The sequence below is a fragment of the Manacus candei genome, unplaced genomic scaffold, assembly GCF_025592945.1.
Source record: "Manacus candei isolate 608988 ecotype Guabito, Panama unplaced genomic scaffold, ASM2559294v1 h1tg000085l, whole genome shotgun sequence".
Taxonomy (NCBI): domain Eukaryota; kingdom Metazoa; phylum Chordata; class Aves; order Passeriformes; family Pipridae; genus Manacus; species Manacus candei.
Genome location: NW_026138133.1, coordinates 753,793 through 778,332, shown reverse-complemented (window position 1 = coordinate 778,332; position 24,540 = coordinate 753,793). Strand labels below are relative to the sequence as shown.

The following is a 24,540-nucleotide window of genomic DNA, read 5'->3' as shown; positions in this document are numbered from 1 at the left end:
CCCTTTAGAATCCTGAAAAGGTGTTTGATGACACCAGCATTAAAAGTTGAGTGTACCGGAGCCTTTAAAAATAAAACCTGAAATTTAGGTAAGATGAGTAAATAACTTAAAACATTTTAATAAAATTTCCAAAAATTCTGTTTTTACCAGTTATTTAACAGTCTGTATGCTCATTCTCTGAAAAAGTTAAAAATGGCAAACCAAAGGTAGGTGGCATCCTTGAATTAGTTTAACATTAGAGAAAAACCTTAAGGTAATTCTAGATCTTAGTCTGTTGTTCATAAGAATAAACACTTCAGGGAAAACTGTGATGATTTATTACTATATACCACATACTTTAAATCAGACTAACATTACTAAATTCTGCTATTGATCTGGTTAGTAGATGCATAGTAATAAGAAGCACAGGGGCAAGTATTCTTTCTTGATCTATAAATTCAAGTAAAATCTTTTTTTCCAGTTTCCCAGAGCAAGACAAAACCATCATTAATATAAATGAAATAAGACCCATTGTTTTTATTGATCCATATAAGCAGCAAGCATGCTATAATATATTTATGCATTTATTGTATTTATTCACTGCCCCAAAATCTCATTCAAAGCTGAAAAAAAATAAATTAAAAACGCGGAGGGACCACAAAATGTTTTTCAGTGGTCAGGAATAATGTCAGGGAACGATACCATGAACAAAAATATTTCACCAATGATACATCTGAGCTACAGGATTCTAATAAGAGGATGATACTATCAAAAGTGGGTTCTGGAAGACAGGCACCAGAAAAATTTCAAAGATGCAGAATTTCATCTCAGGTATTTTATCACCATAGTCTTTATCTATCTTTTTACACATTATGAGTCGAGTAACGATATCAGACATGTATCTGTACAGCTTCAGAACGGAGAAGAATACCTTTAAATGAGGCAATATAATATGTACTATCTTCTTCTTTTTTCAGAAAGAGATGTTCAGTAGTCCCCAAAATTTTGTGCCTTTACAGTAGCATTTGTGATATATCCAGCAGATATCAGACTACTAAAACTAACCTGATACAGGCTAACAATATCTTGAACTTTGTTTCAGTGGATGAAAATAAATATGTCCCTAGACACTACTACGAGGATAAAGGAATCTTGTACTTCCTCTTCCTCCATATACACACATCTATATAAAACCCCAAATTATTAAAAATAAAATATATTGACCTATTTATTCCCTAAAAAAGATATGGATGTAGATAAACAGGAGGCAACATTCTCTCAACATCCCAGCCTGCTCTTGCTATTTATAAACCCAGAACAACAAACAACTTTGAATGCCTGATTTAAATTTAAGTTATAAACCCAGAAATAAATAATAATAAGAAGGCAGTAATACTAATAATATTATTCAATCTCAACAGAAAAAAAAAGTCCTATTAAGAAAATAACTTTTTGAAAATTATGATGATGCATTTTGGTCTCTAATAATTTTGTAAGGACTTTTTCAAAGGAATCAGTGGGAGCAGAGATCCATTAACTAACAAATTTCAGTAGATGTGTCTTTTTTCTGAGCCTTGGAGTATACCCTTTAAAACCCAATCTTTGGGAAAAATTGAGTCCATTATCCAACTCAGAAGTAAAATGAGAAAAGGTTTTACTGAATTGATAATGACTACCTCAAGAACTTCCTAGAGCTTTTCCGAGAGAGCACATGCTCAGGAGGATATGTTCCAGAAAATGGGCTTTCCAGACAATTGTTCAATATGTGTATCTAGTTCCTTATTATATAGTTGCATATATTTCCATATGTTCATCTCTTATCCTGAATCTTCCAATGCAAATATAACTCTAAAAATATTTTCAGATGTATAATACAGTTTTCACTCCATAAAATATGACATTTTACCAGGAAAATAATGATGAAGTTTCTAAAGGTGTTATGAATCTTTTCTCCTTAGAAGAGTACTTAAAAATTAAGCCAAGATACAGCTTAAATGAGCTACATTCTACCTCTAAAAATTACTAGTGGCTTTCTATAAAATTAAGTTAATTTCACTTTTTATTAAAATATGAGAGAAGATAAAATTTTTGATCTAGACACTGAAGGAAATTACTACATAGTAACTGTATTAGGTCTGGCTGAGATGGGAGTTCATTTTGTCCACAGCAGCCCTCAAAGTGCCGTGCTTTGCATTGGTAGCTAGAAAGGTGTTGATAACACACCAGTGTTTTGGCTACTGCTGAGCAGTGCTGGCACAACATCAGCAGTCTCTCAACATTCCTCCCCATTAAGGGGCTGGAGGTGGGCAAGATCATGGGAGAGGACACAAGTAAACCAACTGCCCCAAATTAGCCAAAGGGATATTCTATACCATATGACATCAGCTCAGATATAAAAGGTAAGGAAAGGAGGAGGCAGGGGAGGTATTTGTTATTTACAGTGTTTGCCTTCTGGAGCAATTGCTCCGTGTGCTGAAGCCCTGCTTCCCGGGAAGTGGCTGAACAGTGCTTTCTGATGGGAAGTAGAGAAAAAACGTATTTTTTTTCCTCTTCCTTTTTATTTTTTCTCTTTGATTTCTCTTTTCTTTTTCTCTCATAAACTGCCTTATCTCAACCTAGAACTTGTTTTACATCTCATTTTCCAGCTGGGAAGGGGAGAGATGGAATGCCTTAGTGGGCACTTGGCATCCAGCCAGGGTCAACCCACCACAGTAACTAACTTTAAAATGGTGTAGGAATGGCATTTGCACCTAAAAGATAGCAAGAGAAGAAATGCTTGAACTTGAAAATTCTGCGCACCTCTCTAGTGCCAGAACGCTGGTTATTGATCTACCAAGAAATCTATTTCTCCAGACCTTATCTTGCAAAACCCCATGATATGAATGATCCAAACATACTAGCAGCAGCAAGAAATCCACCTCACTGAAATATATCCATAAGATACCTAATTTCTTTAATTTTCACTGTTAACTCTAGGGAAAAAAAAAAGCACCTAAAGACTGCTAATAATGTTTTGCCCACCCTTTGCTCATCAATCAAAAAGAATTTTCTGGTCACCTTCTTCACTGGTAGAAGAGAAACTCGCAAGGAGAAGAAAATACATCCTGTTTGTATCTGAGTGTCCTCATATACCCTCAGGATGGTTAATTGCTTTTGTGATGAGGGTGTCTGAGTACTTCCCAGTAAGTAAATGATATGCATTTATATCTGATGGTATAAGCTAATGAAATGCTGCTGTCTGATTGATAGGCTTTCCCTCCCTAATTTTCCACAGAATCACAGGTCCTTCCATCAAAATAATTGTGTTATTATATATTTGATTATAGAAGAGTAGTTTCAGAAGGGAAATATATTGAATCCATCATTTATTATACAACTGAGCTATAATTTCATTTAAATTATTTATACCAGGAATAATTTTATTTAACATTAATACTACCAATGGAGCAGCTAACTCTGGAAAATATTTTGGACAAGAAAATCATCAGGAGTAGTCAGCATGGCTTTACCAAGGGGAAGTTATGCTTGACCAACTTTGAAAGACTTCTATGATTAAATAACTAATCTGGTGGATGAGAGAAGAGCAGTGGATATTTTCTACCTGGGTTTCATGTAGGCCTTTGACATTGTCAAGATATTAATAGACAAGATGTTGATGTGTGGGTTGAAGAGACAATGAAGTGGATCGAAAACCTGCGGGAAGTCTGGCCCCAGAGCATATTTATCAGTGGCCCAAAATCTAGTTAGAGGGCAGTAACCGGTGGTGTATCACAGGGGTCAACAATGGGACAAGTCCTGTTTAACATCTTTATTGGTTGTCTGGATGATGGAGCAGAGTGTACTCTCAGCAAGTTTGCCACAACACCAGAAGTGGAGTAGTGGTTAACATGCCAGAGGATCATGCTGCCATGAAGAGGAACGTCAACAGGCTGGAGAAATGGACCAGTAAGAATCTTATGAAGTTCAATGAATGGAAGTATAAAGTTGGGCCTCTGAGAAGGAACTACCTCATATACCAGTACACAGTGGGGGTCATCCAACTGGAAAGCAGCTTTGCAGAATTGTACCTGGGGGTTCTGGTTGACATCAGGTTGAACACGAGCCAGCAATGTGCCCTTGTTGCAAAGACAGAAAACAGTATCCTCAGCTGCATTAAATAAAGAATTATCATCAATATATTTTGCCACTTTCTAAGGAGATATGTTAGGAAAAAAACTGAAATATTTTTGTGGTCTTTTGCTCTAATAACTTTTTTGTTTTAATTTCCACACACAGGAAGACAAAGATGCTCTAGATAGCCTAAAAAAAAAGTGTGATTGGCCAGGACCACTATAAACAGATAGTAAGAGGAATAAGCAGGAAAAAATTCAACTGATCTGTAAAACTACAATGAAAAACCTCATGATCATTCTTCCCTTATAAAACTAAGCTCAGTCAGAACTTAAAAAAGGAAAAAAAATGATTGTTCTTAAATAGCAAAGTGATTGCAATCATAGCAAGAGACTGAGGACTTCTAATTAACTTGCCCCTGCTTCTATTCTTCCTTCCAGTAGTTACTCAGAAAGGATATCCTTGAATCCAGCATAGAAGTCTGCCCTTCTTAATCCCACACAGGATAAGCCATTTGTTCAAAAAAAAAAGGGGAGAGATCACTAACTGATGTCAGTCTAACTTAATGGGCAGTTACACATTCTGAAGGAAACACAGGAATCATACTGGTGACTTAAGTCTCAGCAGACATTCTTGCAAGTATCACCTTCAGTTTGCATCATAAATGTCTAATAGCTTTACATCATAAAGTTTTGGGAGTGTGGAGGGACTGCAGGAGTCACTTTGGTGGGAAGAGATTGGCAGCTGCCCCCACGTCGGACAGGGATAGTTCCAGGTGGCTCCAAGACAGACCCACCACAGGTCAAAGCAGAGCAAATCAGGCAAGCTGGTTGCACCTCTGTGGTAACTTATTTAAGAAAGTGTAAAAAATGCTGCACAACAGCAGCTAAAGGAGACAAGTAAGAATATCTGAGAGAAACAAGACCACAGACACCAAAGTCAGAGCAGAAGGAGTGCAAGGAGGTGCTCCAGACACCAGAGCAGAGATTCCCCTGCAGCCTGTGGAGAGGACCATTGATGCAGGTTGTACCTACAGCTCATAGAGGTCCCTGGTGGAACAGAGATCCATCTGCAGCCTGTGCAGAACCCATGTCAAAGCAGGTGGATATGCCTAAAGGAATCTGTGACCCCATGGAGACCCCTTGGGGTAGCAGGTTTCTGGCAGGACCCATGACACCATGGGGGCCCATACTAGAAGAGTTCTTGAAGAACTAAAGCCTGTGGGAGGGACCCCATGCTGGAACAGAGGAAGGGCATCAGGAGGAAGGAGTGGCAGAGATGCACTGTTACAAACTGACTGCAACCCTCATTCCCTGTCCTTCCTGTGCACCTCAGGGGGAGACGTAGAGAAGTTGTGAGAGATTTGAGCTTGGGAAGAAGGGAGGGGTGAGGGGAAGGTGCTTCTTTTAGATTTGTTCTTATTGTTTGTTATTCTACTCTATTTTGATTGGCAATAAATTTAATTAATTTTCCCAAGTTGAGTCTGTTTTGCAAACGGGAGTAACTACTGAGTGATCTCCCTGTCTTTAGCTTGACCCATGATCTTTTTCATTGTATTTTCTCCCCAGCCTTTTGAGGAGGGAGTATTATAGAGCAGCCTGGTGGGCATCAGGCAGCCAAGGTTTGCCCACCATAGAATGGTACCATGAACCTTTAAAGGAGTTCTGTCATAGAAAACAGAAAAGGTATATATTGAGCAGAACAATTTCCTATAAAGATCACTCGCAAGAGCAACCAAGTGAACTCAACCATGGAGGAAAGTGACAAGTCTCTGCCAAAAATTCATCAAACAAAAAAGACTGAAACATCTCAAATATTCACAGTGCAAGAGCACTGGAAATTTCCTATCAGAGTCTCTTAGTCATATGCATATGTCTTTTAAAAAGTTCTAGCTTGGGTATGCATATTCATAAGTACAAATTAGAAAAAATGTTTGCATTCAAAGTGGATGGGAGATATAATTTTAAGAACTTATAGAAAGTCAAACAGAACTAAAACTAAAATTCAGCATTTAAAGGTGGAGTCAATACCTGAAATACAGGCAAGAGCTAGAATCTAAATTCACTGATGGCTGAAACAGAAATAATTACTTTTGTTGAACTTATTGCAATAGGCACAATCTCACCCCTTCCCTATGGGTAGATTCTATTTTCAGAGTGTGAAACATCACTCCTATAGTCACAGAAATGGCAGGAAAAAATTAGCCAAGCAAAATTTACAATATTTAAGAAAATGAACCTGTCCTCCTTTCATAATGAAAGTATACCTATAGCAAAATTTCAGGATGGAAGGAAAAGTCTTGTACCACTCTACAATTGCACATACCTCCTGACTCCAAATGCTATCATTCACCAATTTATCCTTCACAGATGAACCTGCTAAATTCCCATCATAGGAATAGCTGGATCCCCTCTGGGCTCTTATTCTGCTGAGAAAATTGCACTTCTGTTCACATATATTTCTAAGAATTTTTTCTTTAACTGTAGTATATATGTGACTCAGATATTTTTAACTTGTATGTGAACAATATGGAAGAATAGTGTAGCTAAAATTACAAAGAAATTTAATCAGAACTCAAATATTTTTACATTTTCTATTTTCATCTTGGATAAAAATTTATTATCTCCTATTGATAAATACAGTACAAGCTTTTCTAATCTACATGGATCAAAAATAGGATTATGTTTAAAATATATAGTTTAGAGTGAGTTTAAGTATGCTCATACTTTCTTATCCTTTCACTGTCTGGATGACCCATGGTACAGCTTCACACTAGGCTTAGGGAAAGCCAAGTTTGAGACATTTGCTTGTAAAAAGAGGTGCAGTACAGTTTGTTCCAACAGGCCTGACCAAAACAAACTTAATGAAATGAGTGTTTGAGTTCATTTTGAAGCACCCAGCCTGCTTGAGATTTATACTGTTAACATGATTATATATGAATGGCAACTGGGTTTAGGCTTAACAGCAAGCTTAGGAAATGTTCCACTGACAGTTTTGACATGGTTAACAAAATAACACAGCTGTGATAAATTAAATGTAAATAGCATTTTGCTGAATTTGTTTCGTTGATTTTTGACTTGGCCTAAAAAGTAAAAAACCTCAGAAATTAAAAGATTAATTTTTTTTTTCAGGAAGAAAACAGCAACTTACTGACGCAAGGAAGGAGGAAGGGAAGAATAAAATGTATAAACACATTAGAAAAGATTATTTTAATACAGAGTGATTAAATAAGAACCATATTTAATATTATTTCAGTAACAGTTGCAAGTTATTCCTTCAGTGTAATTTTTCAGACTGGCAGGAAACAGCATGTGAGGAGTTTCTCAGATATTTTGAACTATTTCAAAAGTTTCTCAGAAAGTAAGGAACTACAGCACTTGGAAATAGATGTCATAAATTTTCAGTAAGCCCTGCCATTACATCAAAATTCAGGTAACAGAATTCCTAACAGATAATTGACATTAAAACAAACAAACAAACAAAATCCAGCCAACCAACCAAAGAAATCTCTAGCAAAAATAATAATAATTTAAAAAATCTTAAAAACCAATATCAAAGCTCAACTGTCTCCCAGCTGTCAGGCATAAATCATTATTGATTTCAAAATTATTTCAAAATGAAATAGATAAAAAGATAAGAAAGTGAACACTGGCAAACTTTGAAAACTTATATTCTAAGGAAAGCATTTTAAAGAATATATTTATGCAAGTAGTAAGAATATGTTATGCCTAAAATACATGCAATGCAAAATTTAGAATATGATGGTGACAAACAAAAAATAACACATGATCACATAAAACTTCTTTTTTTTTAAATTCCTACCATATAAAATTAACAGAATCAGGCCTAGTTTTCAGATGCATCTAAATTTAGCAGTCAGCTTACATATTTAATTTCTCCTTACAATTTTGGAAAAACAGCTTTTTTTTTTTTTTAAAGAAACCCTTTTGCTTGTTTTTCTCCTTGATGCACGGTGATGAACAATATGTGGTGTGAATGTGGCTGAGATCTGTCAGAAAGTCTGTCATTCTAGCACTGATATTTTCCACAGTGTTTCTGTCACTGGGGCTTAGAAAAAAATCAGCAACTATAATTTACAAGCCTTGAACTCTGGTTAACTTTAGCCCTAATTCAGATTTCACTGGTATTTTAGCTTGTAGTTAAATTTAAATTGATCATTTTGTAGCCTTTCCTTTAGAAGGGAAAAATCAAGAATCTGGGCTTTGTTAAGCCCACTGGAAATCATTATTTTCCTCTACCTATGGTTTTCCTACACAAATATCTAAATATAAATTCTTCTACTCTAGGCTTCTCTACTCCACTTCAGAGGATGCAAACTGCTATCTGCTTTTAAGAAGGGCTTTTAGTCCATGGATAAACCAACTGTATGTTAGAATGAAGGATAAGTCATAAGTCTTCAAGACAACTGGCTTCCTGGGCTCATAGACAGCGATAGGGAGCCAAATACCCCCCCGTTATCCAGAAGGAAGAAGTTAGTGATCTGCTGAGCCACTTGGATTCTCACAAGTCATGGGACCAGATGGGATCCATCCTAGCGTGATGAGGGAGCTGGCAGAAGATCTCCCCAAGCTGCTCTCCATCATTTACCAACAGTCCTGGCTCACTGGGGAGGTCCCAGATGATTGGAGGCTGCATCCAGTTGGGAGCCAGTCACTAGTGGTGTCCCCCAGGGATCAGCATTGTGCTGTGTTCTGTTTAATATCTTTATTGATGATCTGAATGAGGGGATTGAGCGTACCATTAGTAGATTTGCAGATGACACTAAGTTGGGGAGGAGTGTCAATCTGCTGGAGGGTAGAAGGGCTCTGCAGAGGGACCTGGACAGGCTGGAGAGGTGGGCTGAATCCAATGGTATGATGTTTAGCAAGGCCAAGTGCCAAATCCTGCACTTTGTCCTGAACAACCCCATGTAGTTCTACAGGATGGGCACAGAGTGGCTGGAGAGCAGCCAGGCAGAAAGGGACCTGGGAGTTTGGATTGACAGGAAACTGAGCAGGAGCCAGCAGTGTGCCCAGGTGGCCAAGAAGGCCAATGGCATCCTGGTCTGAATCAGGGACAGTGTAGCCAACAGGTCCAAGGAAGTGATTTTGCCCCTGTACTCAGTGCTGGTGAGGCCACACCTTGAGTACTGTGTCCAGTTCTGGGCCCCTCAGTCCAGGATGGACATTGAGGTGCTGGAGCAGGTCCAGAGAAGAGCAACAAGGTTGGTGAAGGAACTGGAGCACAGGCCCTATGAGGTGTGGCCGAGGGAGCTGGGGCTGTTCAGCCTGGAGAAGAGAAGGCTCAGGGGAGACCTCATCACTCTCAACAACTACCTGAGGGGAGGCTGTAGCCAGGTGGGAGTCGGTCTTTTCTCCCAGGCAACTATCAGTAGGACAAGATGGCACAGTCTTAAGCTGTGCCACAGGAGGTTTAGGTTAGATATTAGAAAGAAATTCTTTACAAAGAGAGTGATCAGACATTGGAATGGGCTGCCCAGAGAGGTGTTGGAGTCACCGTCCTTGAAGGTATTTAGGAACAGACTGGAAGAGGCACTTAGTGCCACGGTCTAGTTAACAGGTTTGTGTTGGGTCATGGGTTGGACCAAATGATCTCAGAGGTCTTTTCCAATCTGGTTGATTCTGTGTGATTCTGTGATAACAGGACCTGAGAAAAAGAGTGGTCTGGAGCAAGATGCACAAAACTTTAAAATTCAGCCTGCATTCTTCTTTTTGTGCATACAGTCCATACCTGAAATAAAATAAACCAAATGCAATACCAGAACAGTTATAAACAATATTTCCAGCTGTTTCTTACTAAGAAATACTGCTCAAGCACCTGATCTTATACAGAAACAATTAAAGGAAAATAAGTTTTAATTTTTTAGGAGAAAATCTGTAGAAAAATGCAGTGGGCAGGGGATGTGAATTAAGTCATGAAAATACAAAGATTTACTACTCAAAATGTTAACATAAAATTATCCCATTACCTAATGTCAGAATACACTACTGGAAGTACATAGCATGGTCCAGATCCTAACTGATGAGTTTATACAATATCTTATGAGATGTTCAGGTATAACTTCCCTTATGAGGTGTGAGAAATGTAATGAAATTAAGTAAAAACTAAGAAGTCCTTGTTCTCATTTCTGAGCAGCTGTTTACAAGAATTTTTTCAAGGGACCCAAGGACTCAGTAATATGTGCATCACGGTTCAGAACAAAGTAAAAAACTTTAAAAGTTGTTGCATCTTCAGTGTTCCATGTAAAGGAATGATTTTCCTGGATGTTCTTTCAGGTATATCCCTGGGACTACAGCTTTGCTATTTTTGACCAGTACAGCTTTATTGAGTCCAGAGTAGCCATGGATAAAACAGTGGCAACAATCACTTGATTGGTGTATATAAAAAAATAGATGGAAACCATGTTAAGACAAACGAGAAATGGAAAAACTGTCCATGAATTTCCTCCATCATATACTGTTGGAGAAGCCTCACATGTGAGGGTACTGATCACAGGGAATTTCAACCACCCCAGTATCTCCTAAGCAAGGTACAAACCATCAAGGAGTTATAAAGAGTCTATTGGCTGTGATACCATACAGGCAATGATAGATATTTCACTGTTACAAAGTTATGTACAAAGTTATGATTGCCCATATTTCTTTTTCCACTGAATCACTATTCAGAGTTTTGGCATATCAAACCTTGAAAAAGGTTTTTTTTCTCTTAAACAGATGAACTCCAGAGAACAGGATCCTGATACAAGAATAAGAATGCAAAAAAACATGCACAAGAACAATGAACATATGGTGAACTCACTGATATCATCAGATGTATTGGTGCACCTTTTCTATTGACTCCCATCCATATGACCTTCCTTTCACAAGTAATTTTTATTCTATTTTTCAATAGTGAACTCACTATCACCTCCGGCCATGTTTGAGATATTTAATCACGGCTCTACTGTCAACAAGGCTTGGGCATGAACAGTATGTCTGATTAACTGTATGAGGCAAGAGATCAACTATAATGTAGTACAAAGCTAAAGAAGCAGACAAATTCCTGGGAAAATATTTCTTTCATCTATATTGTGCTGTTATCAAACTTTTTTCTGAAACCAGTTAGGGAAGAAAATTAGCTAGAATTAGTCCGGGAACTAGGCCATTGACACCAGAGGTAAAGATCCTCTCAGGATCTTTCATCTGTTGTTTTCTGCCTTAAAAGATTCTCAATTTCTGAGCTATTTTGTTGCAAATGATGCAACAAGGAAAAGCTCTGAAGTATCAGGATCAATAAGTTCTCATAGTTCTCACAGCTGTGGTACAAAATATTGTAAATATTGTCATGTTATAATGAATACAATCATATTATTTGTTGTTGCCATTATAAAAAATTCTTAATGGCAAATCCTCATTTATACATCAATGAGGTTTTTGACTTCAAGGTAAAAATCAAAAGTTATGCCTTTTAGCAGTCATGCGAAGCAGCAGTATTGTGCTCAGAACAGTAAGGCAATGTTAGCATGAATCAAAACTGAACACATTAAAGCACTGATATAAGCAAAGACTTTATACATGCAGGTTCCTCAATATATGATTAAAAAAAAAAATCTAACTTGTAAAAGATCTCATTTTCTTTTAACCTCAACAAGTTTATGTTCTTCTAATCAGTGTTAGACACCTTTTTCTGAAAACTATAAACATATCTGAATGTTGTTACAGATAACACTGTAAACGTTTTATCTATTCCCTAGTTTAGAAACCCCATAATTACCTGTGTATCTGCATTTCATTGCAATATTAAAGAGTTATAATTATGTCCAACTAATACCATGCAAAGAACAGTATTTTCTGTGTAATGCTGAAGCAATTATGATACAATTCCTTGCACTATAATGCACTCGTGATGAATCTAACACTTCTCAGAGTCCAGTAATTTCAGTGGTACATCATAGAAGTGTAGAAACAACGTTCATTACTCATGCTTTGAAGTAAAACTACTTGCTTTACCTAACATTATTCCTTTGCATTCTTATTACTGGCATAACTCTCTAATGTACCATCAACAAACAGGTATTCTTGATTATGGCCTTATCTAAAAGTTCACATTTAATTTTAAATAAGTGACTTGTTCTTAACTATTGTTTTCCCTCTTTTACTATATCTTCAACACTTTCACAATAATTAAATATATAGGAGACAGATAAATATGCAAGTTGTGGTCATTCAGCTTTGGCTGTCTGTCAAGTGCTCACCAAGTCACTCCATTAATACCCCTCAGCAGGACAGGACGAGAAATTTGAACGAAAAAGCCCATGGGTCAAGATAAGGACAGGGAGATTGTTCACGAATTACTGTCATGGGCAAAACAAATTGTTCTGGAGAAAATTAATTTAATTTGCTGACAATTAAAAATAGAGTAGGAAAGTGACCAACAAGAACAAAACTTAACCCACCATTTTTCCACTCCCCTTCTTCCCAGGTTCAAATTCACTTCTTTGTTCCTGACTCTTCTGCCTCCTCCTCTCCCCCAGAGTGGCACAGGGGAACAGGGAATGAGGGTTGCAGTCAGTTTGTAACACTTTGTGCTGATCCTTCCACCTCATGCTCTTTCCCTGCTCCAGTTTCAGTTCTCCCACAGGAAATAGTTCTTCACACCCTTCTCCAGTGTGAGGCTGAACAGGCTGCAGTTCTTCAAGAACTCTTCTAGTATGGGCCCCCATGGTGTCATGGGTCCTGCCAGAAACCTGCTACCCCAAGGGGTCTCCATGGGGTCACAGATTCCTTTAGGCATATCCACCTGCTTTGACATGGGTTCTGCACAGGCTGCAGATGGATCTCTGTTCCACCAGGGACCTCTATAAGCTGTAGGTACAACCTGCATCAATGGTCCTCTCCACAGGCTGCAGGGGAATCTCTGCTCTGGTGTCTGGAGCTCCTCCTTGCACTCCTTCTGCTCTGACTTTGGTGTCTGTGGTCTTGTTTCTCTCAGATATTCTTACTTTTCTCCTTTAGCTGCTGTTGTGCAGCATTTTTTACACTTTCTTAAATAAGTTACCACAGAGGTGCAACCAGCTTGCCTGATTTGCTCTGCTTTGACCTGTGGTGGGTCTGTTTTGGACCTGACTAGGACTATCTCTATCTGATATGGGGACAACTTCTGATCTCTTCTGAGAGAAGTCACCCCTGCAGCTATCCCTGCTACCCAAACCTTACCTTGTAAATACAATTGAAACATAAGTACTAATCAGATAAAACTGAAGCACAAGTGCATTGAAATGTTTTACTGAACCAGTGCAGAGATTCAACCTATGAATTCTGGTTCCTCCCCAAATATTAAAACTGGGTGTATACTTATATATTGTTATCAGTCAGGTTCTGGAACAGTTTTCATGCTGTGCTCATTTGCTGTTTTGCAGGATTTACAGTTTCAGGGGAAAAAATCAATACAAAATTACTTAAATGCATTTTATTTGACCTATTACAGGTACAGTCTATGAACAAAGAGAGGGTTTATATTGTTTTCATTAGAATTGGAATTTTTAAACTTAATCTTGTGTTTTGAGAGAAAGGAAAACAACTGCACCTGCCAAGCACAAGTAGGTGGCCCTGCTTGAGCAAGGGAGTTCAACTACAGGATCTTCAGAGGTTCCTTCCAACCATAATCATTCTGTAGCTCTGTGAATCACACCAACAACCAGAACTATTTGTTCAATTAATTTTCTGCACTCAGATTTTAATTCAAAGTTTCTTAAAAGCAGAAACTGTACATTTATAGGGAAAATAATACTGAGGAATAATGTTTTTGAATACTCCTGTAAAGAATATTTTTGATCAAAACAAAATTCGGAGGTTTTGAAGATAACATTGCATAAGCATGTTGTGAACTGGCAGGGACAGAGGAGGAAGGTAGCATTAAGACATGAATATCTTCATCTGAGTGTAATCCTTAACAATCTCCAAGTCACTAATATCTTAAACCTGCAATCATCTATGACTTGCCAGTAAATACATACCTGTTTTTCAGCTTAAAGTTTTGTCTCTACCATTGGTAGAATGTCTAAAATCTTATTTGGCTATTTTTTTGTTATGTAGATATGCCCTTGCTGCATTTAAGAAAGGAAACCATTTTATGCAAAATATGGCAAAAAGAGTCTTAATTTCATTCAACGGCTCAATAGAGGTTTTCAGGCCATTTAAAAAACTTGTTTAAAGTGTAATAGCTGTGTTTCATTTCCTCACACAGTATGATATTAAATTCTATCTACTGTCACATTTGACAAAACTTTCAGAAATTCTAGATGTGCACAGATTTCATCTTACCAATAGATTTTCATTAAAGAAATAAAATTATGAATGAAATGGACCTTAACTATTACTTTTGAACTTCTTGCCCATCTGTGGAACAGAGACTGCATCATTTTTCAAAGACTCTTGACACATTTTTAATGACTTATAAATTGAATAAATTGGATTAGCAGTCCTTGGAATAAGAATTAAACAAACAGACAATCATAGCTCCTCACTCGTCCCCCACCAAAACATGACTATAATTTCCATTATAAATTATAACTAACTGTTTAAATATCCTTCTTTCTTCTACCAAAGTGAAACATAAGGATGGCTTCCACACAGGACTTTGTAAAATTAGAGAGAGAAATACACCAGTGTAGCTAAATGGTTTCTGAAATGTAATCAGGTTTTCACTGAGTCCTCTGATGAACTCAGGTGCAAAGAGGTAGGCCTTCTAGGCCTGTCTGATCAGTTAATGGAGTGTGATGCAGATGGCAATATAAGGCAGAAATTAGAGGTAGAATATATCCCTGTACCAGCAAACACAGATGTTGATAGTCCTTTATAAAACATTTCTGAGCTGCACAGCTAATTTATGTTTTATTACATCTAAACAAGTCCATTACACTCAGTACAGATAAAATGATACACCTGGAAATAGAATATAGCCATTGCTGCCAGGTGTCTAGTTCTTGAAATTAAAGACAACTTGTGTCATAACTTAGCTTTATTGCTCTACTTTGACTCATCTGGCATTATCAAAACTCCTAGTACTTTTGGTTTAAAATGAGGTATAAAGTATATGGGATTTTAATACAGTGGTTCAGACAATGAAATAAACAACTTCAGAACAGTCCCTCATGAAGGGAAAGTTTACTTCAGTGACTTCTTACATAGTCTAAGGCGAAACATGATATAAACAGTTTTATACACAAAACTGCTCTTCTGGTTGTAACAAAATATTAGTAGACCCATGACTTTGCTTTGTACCACTGAGTAGTTGCTTCTGGGAATTCATTTAGAGAATCACATAAAAACATGATAGCATCTATTTGGCATACAAAAAGCAAAACAATCTTGAGGGAAACAAGAGGTTTTAACATCTGTCCATACTTATCTAAGAGCAGACATTTCTTTAAAATGTTTGAAATGCACCTAGTACAGCAGCTGGACTGCAGAGATAAATCATATTAGTAAAAAATGTTATGGTCTGCATGTTCTTTTGTTTGTTTGTTTGTTTTTTAGCAAAGACAAAATTTTAAACTTACCTTATTGGTATTGATAGCCGTGATGACCCACACACATTGAGCATTGCTGTCATACTGAAATGGAAAATTAGGTGATGTGAAAGTGCCTCCAGGTCCCTGAAGATTGGATCCACAAGTTTTGACTGCAAAAAGAAAGTTTATCTTTTAATTCACATAGAAAATATATGTAGCAGATTCATAAACCAGTTTCTAACTTAGTCTAATCAAGATGTGAAGAATTAAAATACTTTTGACCAAAAATAGAACCACCTCTTACAAAAGAATCAAACATTCATGTTTACTTATTCTGACAGAATAAAATAGACTTTCTCTTGTGTATAAGCTTATAATCTTAAAAAAATGTATTTGCAGTAAAAAGAATAGCTACACTAAGAGAAACTGTCCTATTTTTAAAACTTCAAGAAGTAACTTATCCACCTTCACTAAGGTCTTGAAAGACTAGTTTAGATAGTAGAACAAAAAGATCACTTTTATCACTGTGCTTTTTTGTGCATATGTATTGGTGTATTGCATGTCAGCATTTTTTCTGCTGTGACCACTGCTCATTAAACCCATGGCTGAAGCACTGAAAACTTTAAAGGAAACTTGTAGAAGTTAGACACACAAAACAGTGTTAACTATTTCTAAAGACTACAAAGGAAATATATTTATAAATCAAAGTCTGTATAGTTATTTACAATAGCATATCTTAAATAAAAACAAACACATTCTTATTTACTGTAGGTTGCATCTTGCATCACAAATAATACAAAGGATATCCTTTCTGCTTGCAAATGAGACTTTTAAGGCACTAAATTCCTGGTCTGCTGAAGGTTCCTTGATGGTTCCTTGATATTCAGGTCTTTGCTGAATGTTCTACTGGTTAACTTTTCCTGTATGAAGACGTAGAACTGACAAGCAACCTCACTTTATCCCAGTGATATGTCCAGTGATTATTATGATACCACAAAGAAATTGCACAGGTAAAGAATTATTGCTTCCACTGTATTCTGAAAGACCATCTTGCTTAACTGAGTAAAAAAAATTACACTTAGATATGTGAAATTACCCTTCAGTTGCATTGCACTTTCACAAAGCATGTTTATTTGATCAATACTGAACACAGGAAGATTCAGCTCCTGCTGGATGAAGGCTTGTTCCTTCCCTCACATTAGCCTCTAGAAAGAATGTCACTTTTGCCACCCAACCTGCACCACTTCTACCCCTCAAAGAAGTTATATTCTGGTGAAAACTCTGTTCAAAGACACACCAGAAGCCTGAAAACAAGGAGAGAATATGGAGGTGAGAGGAAGGCTCCTCAGGGATCCATTGAGAAAATGATGAAAAATGCTGGAGGTCTATATGTATACAACTCATGAAGAAGGACTGACCAAACTGCTGTTGGTTAGTTTGAAGTAGATCAGGTATTCTTGAAGTATACAATAAGCCATTGAAAAGACAAATTAAAAACCTGCCCTTTATATAGAAGCACCTATTGAAAGAAGTTAAGTACAGCAACAAATGTTCACATTTGAATTAGAAAATCCTCTACTTGCAAGGCTAATGAAGCACTGGAGTGCTTGAGTAAGATCTAAGAGCACTTCCCTTGGAAATACATAATGTTAGACAAACACATTCTGGGAATAAATACAGCTGGAGCAGTAAGGACATAGAACTGACCAGCTAGGACCACTTTTGCCCCTATTTATCTATGATACATTACCTGGGTCTATGTGTGTGTGTGCATATACACACATACATGGTTAGTCAGCAAGACAATTAAGAGGTCCAGATACACATCTGCATTTCAGAGAGAAGTGAGGTAAAGGTGGATTTTTAAAAAATGCACTATAGGTAAGTAAATGTATTTGTAAAAGCAAGATCTAAAATTCATAATGTACATTCTGCTTGCTTATACATTTTAATCAGACTGATGTTTACAACCTATTTGAAAATCACTTTAGTCAGTGAAATGAACTGACCAAAATAGCAATACAAAGCAAAAAACTTGTGTTCTAAATTTGCACAAACCTAATTCACATACATAGTATCATTTGATTATTTTTCTACTAAGATTCCAAATTACTTTGTAGCATGATTATTAATTGGATGATCATGATAAAGATCACAAATCGTATATCTCCTTTAGTTTTCTCAGTTATAAAGAATTATTTCAAAAACAATTTTTCCTTCTACAGATTAGATGAGCTTTTCCAAAATACTGCATTTGTTTCTGACTTGCCAGAAGACTTACAAAAGGCAGCATTCATAAATGTTTCACAGGACAGTGACTAAAAAACAAGCAAGCAGAAAACAGAAGTGGCAGGCGTGAAAATAAGAAGGCTGATGAACTAAATGTGAATAGATCTATCTGATTCATTTCCTGAAACGTAAATGAGAGGAAGAGATTTATCAACTCACAAATAGTTTCATAAAGTAGATAATTGTCTGCTTAATCAAGCTGGCTTTGTAATAACAGCATTGCCCTGTAGGGGAATACTGAATCTCATGGCAGACAAATAAGTAGGGTTTCAATCTTGAACTGTTTAAACTTTCTCTCTTGAATCACAGAGAAGTTGATGTAAAGCAGACATGGTATTACAGCTACATATATAAAGCACTTCTTGGGATACAAAATAACTAACAACAAGAAATTTTCATCTTTCAAATGACAGATTTCAATCATAACTCTATATGTAATGAATGCCTGGGCAAAGATTCTCATGTCATTCCCTTTAACATTTTTTTTCCTTTCTCAGGAAGGATGGGAAAACATTGTCTGTTCTGCTGTCCTCTAACAGTGGTATGTTACAAGATTTATATGAGGTCAATTAGACTGGAACAAGTCTAATTAAGTATCCCCATCAGAATTTTAGGCTTATATGATGCATCGATCTTAAAATGTCAAGCTAAAGAAACCACAAATGTCTGAGAAGATTAATCAAATTTAAAATTCCTATAAAATGGAGCAATTGAAGAGTTAATTTTCAGCTGCTGCTTATGTTAATCTATTTGTTTGCCTACAGCAAAGCTATTTCCTCATAGCCCTAAATTTTAACTTCGTTTCAATATCACTTGTCTGTAAATCAAAATAGGGCAAATACCTTGATTTTTTGCCATATTTCTTTATCAGCCAAAACTCAAGAGAAGAAGGTCTAAAAGATGTTGATCATCTACAAGGTTTGCTTGTGTTTTGGAAGTGATGTACCACTTTTCCTTCTCAAAGTCCTACTATATTCCTGTAGAAATGCTTCAAACTTATACCAGGTTCACTTTCATGAATATGATCTTATGCCAGTTCCTGCTGGTATTGCATGATAACTCCTAAAGAGAGTTAATCTTTCATTTTTAGAGGGCTGTTATATTCAGTCACTCATATGCTGTATGAGGACAAGTCCTGAGAATTTATGATGTCAAATCAAATGCATCTAACAGAATTGAAAAGCTCCTGTTCCTGCCCAACTGCAGTATCTCAATGCAGCTATTATGGATATTCACAAGCCACTTTTGAAAAATGTATCATTACTATAGGATTTTTGGTGTGTCCTCAATATAATTTATATAAGTGAATGAAAACAATTGCAAGTTGTACTGTTCAAATAAGAAAAAGCACATGATAAAAAGCAGGACTTCAATGGAGATTTTAGAGAATAACAGATAGATGTTATTCTAAAGATGTATCTAAAGAGAGAAGTATCTAATATACCACCTATGTCCTCATTCTCTGCAAAGCTGCATCAATTTACAAGAAAACAATAATTTCTTGCATAAAATAACATTTGTACATGATTGCCTAATTTGTTCTCCCAAATGGTTTCTACACAAACAGGTAAGTTCAACTAAAAGACGTAAACATATTTTTTCAGACCTTTCATGTTACTATATGATATTTATGCTACTTATACAAAATTCTTTCAAAATGTTTATCATGTGTTCTGTGCATGAAATGTAAAGAAGACATCATTACTAGTCAGGAAGAAATGCTTATATTCCAGCTTTAGTATATCTAAGAGTGTAATTGAAACACCTTGTTAATGAAAACAACCAAAATTAAAGCACACCTAAGGTACTTAAATCAGTATTTTTAATGCAAATAATGATACTCTAAAGCAGTTCATATTTGCTAAACTATAGAATATCTACACCGTCTGTCTGGCTTCACCATGTGGCATTGTATCAATTCCTAATAACTTTTTTAATATTGGTCGTCTGCTTTCTAAGGTGAAATTAGTTCTATGAAGTTAGTGAGTGTAAAGAAGTGAAAAGCTGTGTTTTTGGGTTTGAATAACATGTTTCCACCACCTATGAATAATTAATGCTTACTTTATAATTAGACACATTTACTAACATGATTTATAAATTATGATTATAAATTATAAATTATGATTTATAAAATGATTAGTTCTTAATCATAAGAAAAAGCGGACAAAATGAACTGAAGAATGTGGTTACTCTTTTATATTTAAGTACTTTAATACCTGCTGCTATTTAGAGTTCAAAACTTACACAGAAGTGAAAAGCAATGTATTTAATAACGACTTTTTCTTGAAGGCCATATTCCCCAAAAACTACCTTTCAAAACTTACAAGTAGCTGTGCATACATCTCAGTCTTGACACAGTACTGCTGATAACACTTTATTGTCTGTTAGGAGAGATACTTTAAAAAACACAGTGTGTGTGCTATTGATAAATTAACTGCTAATTACAATATGCTTTCCTTTGAAAGTGTCTTTTAAAGGACAGATGGTTAAATTGTATTCTCAAATGCATAATATGCCGAGGATAGCAAGACTTGGGGGCGCTGTTTGACAGCCGGGTCAATACGAGCCAGTAGTGTACCCAGGTAGTCAAGAAGGTCAATGACATCTTGGCCTGTATCAAGAATAGTTCAGCCAACAGGACTAGGGAGGTATCATCACCCTGTACTCGGCATTGGGGAGGCTGCACCTCAAGTACTGTGTTCAGTTCTGCGCCCCTCACTTTATGAAGGACATTGAGGTGCTGGACCATGTCCAGGGAAGGGCAACAAGGTTCATGAAGGCTCTAGAAAACATGTTTTATGAGGAGATGCTGAGGGAGCTGGGTTTGTGTAGTCTCCAGAAGAGGAGGCTCAGGGCAGACCTCACTGGTCCCTACGACTATCTGAAAGGAGGTTGTAGTGAAGTGGGGACTGGTGTTGTCTGCTCTGCCTGTAGTGAGAGGACCAGAAGAAATGGCCTTAAGCTGAGACAGGGGAGATGCAGATCAGATATCAGAAAAATTTTTTTCACTATTAGGGTGGGCTGGCATTGGAATAGGTTGCCCAGGGAGGTGGTGGAGACACCATCCCAGGAGGTGTTTAAGAGGCATCTGGATCTGGCACTGGGTGATATGGTTCAGTGTTTTAGGGGTTACAATGCTAGTTTTGGGTTGACAGTTGGACTGACTTGTTGATCTTAAAGATCTTTTCCAATCTCAATGATTCTATGATTCTATTTGTGGTACAATTACCATTTATATTACTGTTTATGTGGGATATAAAAGCCACGTATCTTTAGATTGTCATTTTGTCATGGTTATCATACAGTAAATATATAAATCCTATCATGCAGCCATACCTACATATGGTCTTCATGATTTTCTTTTTTTTTTAAGTGGATCAGTTTTGAAATTTAAGTGTTCTCTCTCTTATAAAACACAGAGAATAGGGACTGGAAGAACTTTGAAGAGGTATTTAGTCCATTACCACACCTCAATATGAGTCTGCGTGTGTTTAAACTCTCCTGGATATATGTGTATCTCATATGCTATTGAATACTGCTGCTCACGTACCTAAATTTCTTTAGTTCAGAAAGTTTTGCTAGTGTCCAACTCTAAACCTGCTTTTGCACAATTGTAGCCCATTATATCTTATACTTTCCCTCTTTTTTCACTGGATTCTTTATTCTTCAGATCAAAACAACCCAGTTCTTTTACACTTGTTTATACTGTTATATTTTAGAGAATTTTGATATTTTAAACATTTCTTCTGTCCCATTTTCACTGGTCCACACTTTTCTTGAGACCTAATTTCCATAGTGGAGAAACTCTGGGGTACTCATATGACACAGCTTTAGACACCTAAGGTGGGAGACAGGATCCTTGGTTAATTAGCTGTGTCTGACAACCATCTCCAGTGAGCTATCCACAGACAAAACAGTATAGGTGTGTCCTTCTTTACTAAGACGGTGGGGACATTGGGATTAAAACTTCAGGTACTTACAAAATACTAATTTAATAAGATTGGCTTTCAAACAATAGATAGATGTGAAATAGAAAAATCACCGTAAGGGTAAGAATTCCTCTTTACCTTTACACACGGGTCTGTGATCACTCCACGCAGCAAAAACTTCAGCTATCCTCTGACAGGTGATACTTTTGGAACCCTGAAGCACATAATCTTCATCACAGGAGAACTGCACTGTTGCTCCCAAGCTAAAATAAACAATGACATAAAAAGAAGCATTTTTTTACAAATGGATACCAGTCAATTTTTTCCATTCTTTTAGATATGACAGCCCTGACAAACAATACAAACACATAATCCAGTAATTTCTGCTCTCAGTAGTAAAAGGCTGAAGGCTATGCTCACTTTGGCATGAGCTAGTTTACCTCTTTTTAACAGTCATTTGGAGGTCAAGTGAAAGAATGGGATAAAGAAGAACTGCAGAGTCCACAAAAAACAGAGAAGGATATAAAAGTGAAAAACTTAAGAAAATAAGAAAGTAAACATAATGTAAAGGCCCTTGCAATGTAAGGTTGAAAAGGTTCTCTGTGAGACTAAGGAAAAAGAGTCACAAGGCAGATCACAGAGTTGGAGGCAATTTCAAAACTGTGAAACACAAAGACCATCTGTCACTAATGTCAAAAGTTATGCACAGCTACTACAGGGACTATACTGTTAGAAAAGTTCAAAAGGTAGAGATTGTAAAGACAAAAATATCTTTCTCTAGATTTTCACAATAATCCATCTGCTTTAGAAACTCATGTTGAGAAAATCTGAACCTCTTTGATTATTAGAAAAAAAAAAGGAACACATGAAGAAAAATAACATGAAAAATATATTTCCTTTAACTAACCACAGACTGATTTAAAGAGGAAATACTGAGCAGAAAGTACACCATTTACGAATTACATTGAACTCACAGCAACCAAATTGTAACTGGCAAAAATTCCAGAGGTCTGAATGATTATAAAGACTGTACAACTATGATAATTATTTTTATCACCTCCAAAAGTGAAGTCCAAATATGAAGTCCACTTTACTTGTCCAAATCAGTTTTGATATTAAACTGATATTTGATAGTATATGATGTAAGCATACTTGACTCATAAACACAGTGTGATTGGGTAATTTACAAAATCTGTGACATATGTGCCATGTGTTTGAGACCTAATAAGGGCAGTTAGATAAGCAGATGATAAAACACCAGTCTAAGAAAGAAAATAGAAGAGACAGAGATCAATTTCCATGGCAGATCAACTAAAAAAAGACAATAATAAGAGAGCTTGCTAAGGAAATATTAAAATCTGTCTCTCAGTAACTTAAAAGCCTAGTCTAGATTACCATTTTTTAATACTTTGCTGTCATTATCTATCTATACACTTTTTTAAAAATGGAAAAAACAGTAATTCTTTCAAAATTGTCTAGTAGGAGAGATCCTTCTTCTTTCTGATGACAATATTTTTTCTCCACTGACTTTAATCTGTGACATAAAAGAATTCAGTTCAAAATCCATCTTTCTCTTAAAAAAGTTTCATAACTTGAGTACAAGAGGATAGTGTCACCTCCCTCTCTAGGAGGGTGCATGAGATACCTGAGGTGAACATCATGAAGATTCAAAAAGGACATGCAAATTAGTTTTCTCTAGAGCACTTGGCCATGGGTTTGATGAGGCAGCAACTTCATTAAAGTTTGGGGTTTTGTTTCATTTTCTTTTTCTTTGACAGAATCCCAAGTAATTTGAGGATGGTTTTATAGGACAAAGAGAGGTTCTTGATAGGATAAAACTGATGATTCTATTGCATATCCAGAGGTATTGCAGGAGGTCATGTGAGAGTCCTGATCACAGCCTGCTTGTATGTTAGAGAACTAAAAACTTGAGAATGAGAAAATCAGATCATGGAAGCCTGGAGTAGTCTGCCTCTGAACTGTGGGCAGGTATTATTTTAGAGAAAACTGGCAGACTATTCCAAAAACAGTGTGTGGGAACAAGTGACCAAAAACAGTGTGGAAAAATAAGGGTAGTTTGATTTTCTGTCTTATATTTAACCCAAACTCTTTACCAGATGAACCCTCCTAAACATGTGACTGTATCTGCTGTGTAAATCTCAAGAGAACTGAAGCACGATATAGCTATGAAGTTGTTAATTTTTGTATATTATATAGACATACATAAACCAAAAAAAGAAGAAAAATCTAAAGAACAGCATGAAAATCTCTTACAAATTTCAAAAGCAAAACATATTCAGCAAAAGACCAGTTGTCTGTGGATGCAGCCCAAGGCCAGACTGGGTTCACTTAGTCCAGTATGCTAACACTAAAAGTGATGAAAAGTGAATGCTTAGAGAAAATCTTTAGAATACAGCAAACATTTATAGTTCACCTTCTGATCATTACCATATTTCAATCATTTATGATTAATGAACTTTCTGAACCAGAGCTACTAATTTAGTAGTCCCTGGGTGACTAAATTAGACTCTTTGGACGAGCCCCTTGCTAGAGCTAAGACTGGCAAGGCACATTAGTATGGAAACGAGCTTCTGTAAGTATATCAGTCACAAAAGAAAGTTCATATACAATGTGGGTTCATTAATAAATGGATGAGGCAACTTTGTGGTGCTGAAATCCAATATGGAAAAGCCAGAAATACTAAATGTCTCTTCTGCATCA

At 36.5% G+C, this 24,540-nt stretch overlaps 1 protein-coding gene and 1 long non-coding RNA gene across 5 annotated transcripts in view; one reads left to right on the top strand and one right to left on the bottom strand.

Annotated features, from left to right (window-relative positions):
- The window catches only part of CSMD3 (CUB and Sushi multiple domains 3), a 619,378-nt gene that overhangs the window by 315,757 nt on the left and 279,081 nt on the right, over positions 1-24,540 (bottom strand). For all 4 annotated transcript variants that reach the window (XM_051812144.1, XM_051812141.1, XM_051812142.1 and 1 more), the window contains 2 exons: positions 21,958-22,082; positions 15,650-15,771 (listed from right to left, as the gene is read on the bottom strand). In XM_051812144.1, the coding sequence (XP_051668104.1) occupies positions 15,650-15,771; positions 21,958-22,082 (247 nt within the window). The remainder of the gene's footprint in view (positions 1-15,649; positions 15,772-21,957; positions 22,083-24,540) is intronic.
- Positions 1-24,540, top strand: part of LOC127482125 (uncharacterized) — a 244,313-nt gene that overhangs the window by 151,995 nt on the left and 67,778 nt on the right. The window lies entirely within an intron of this gene.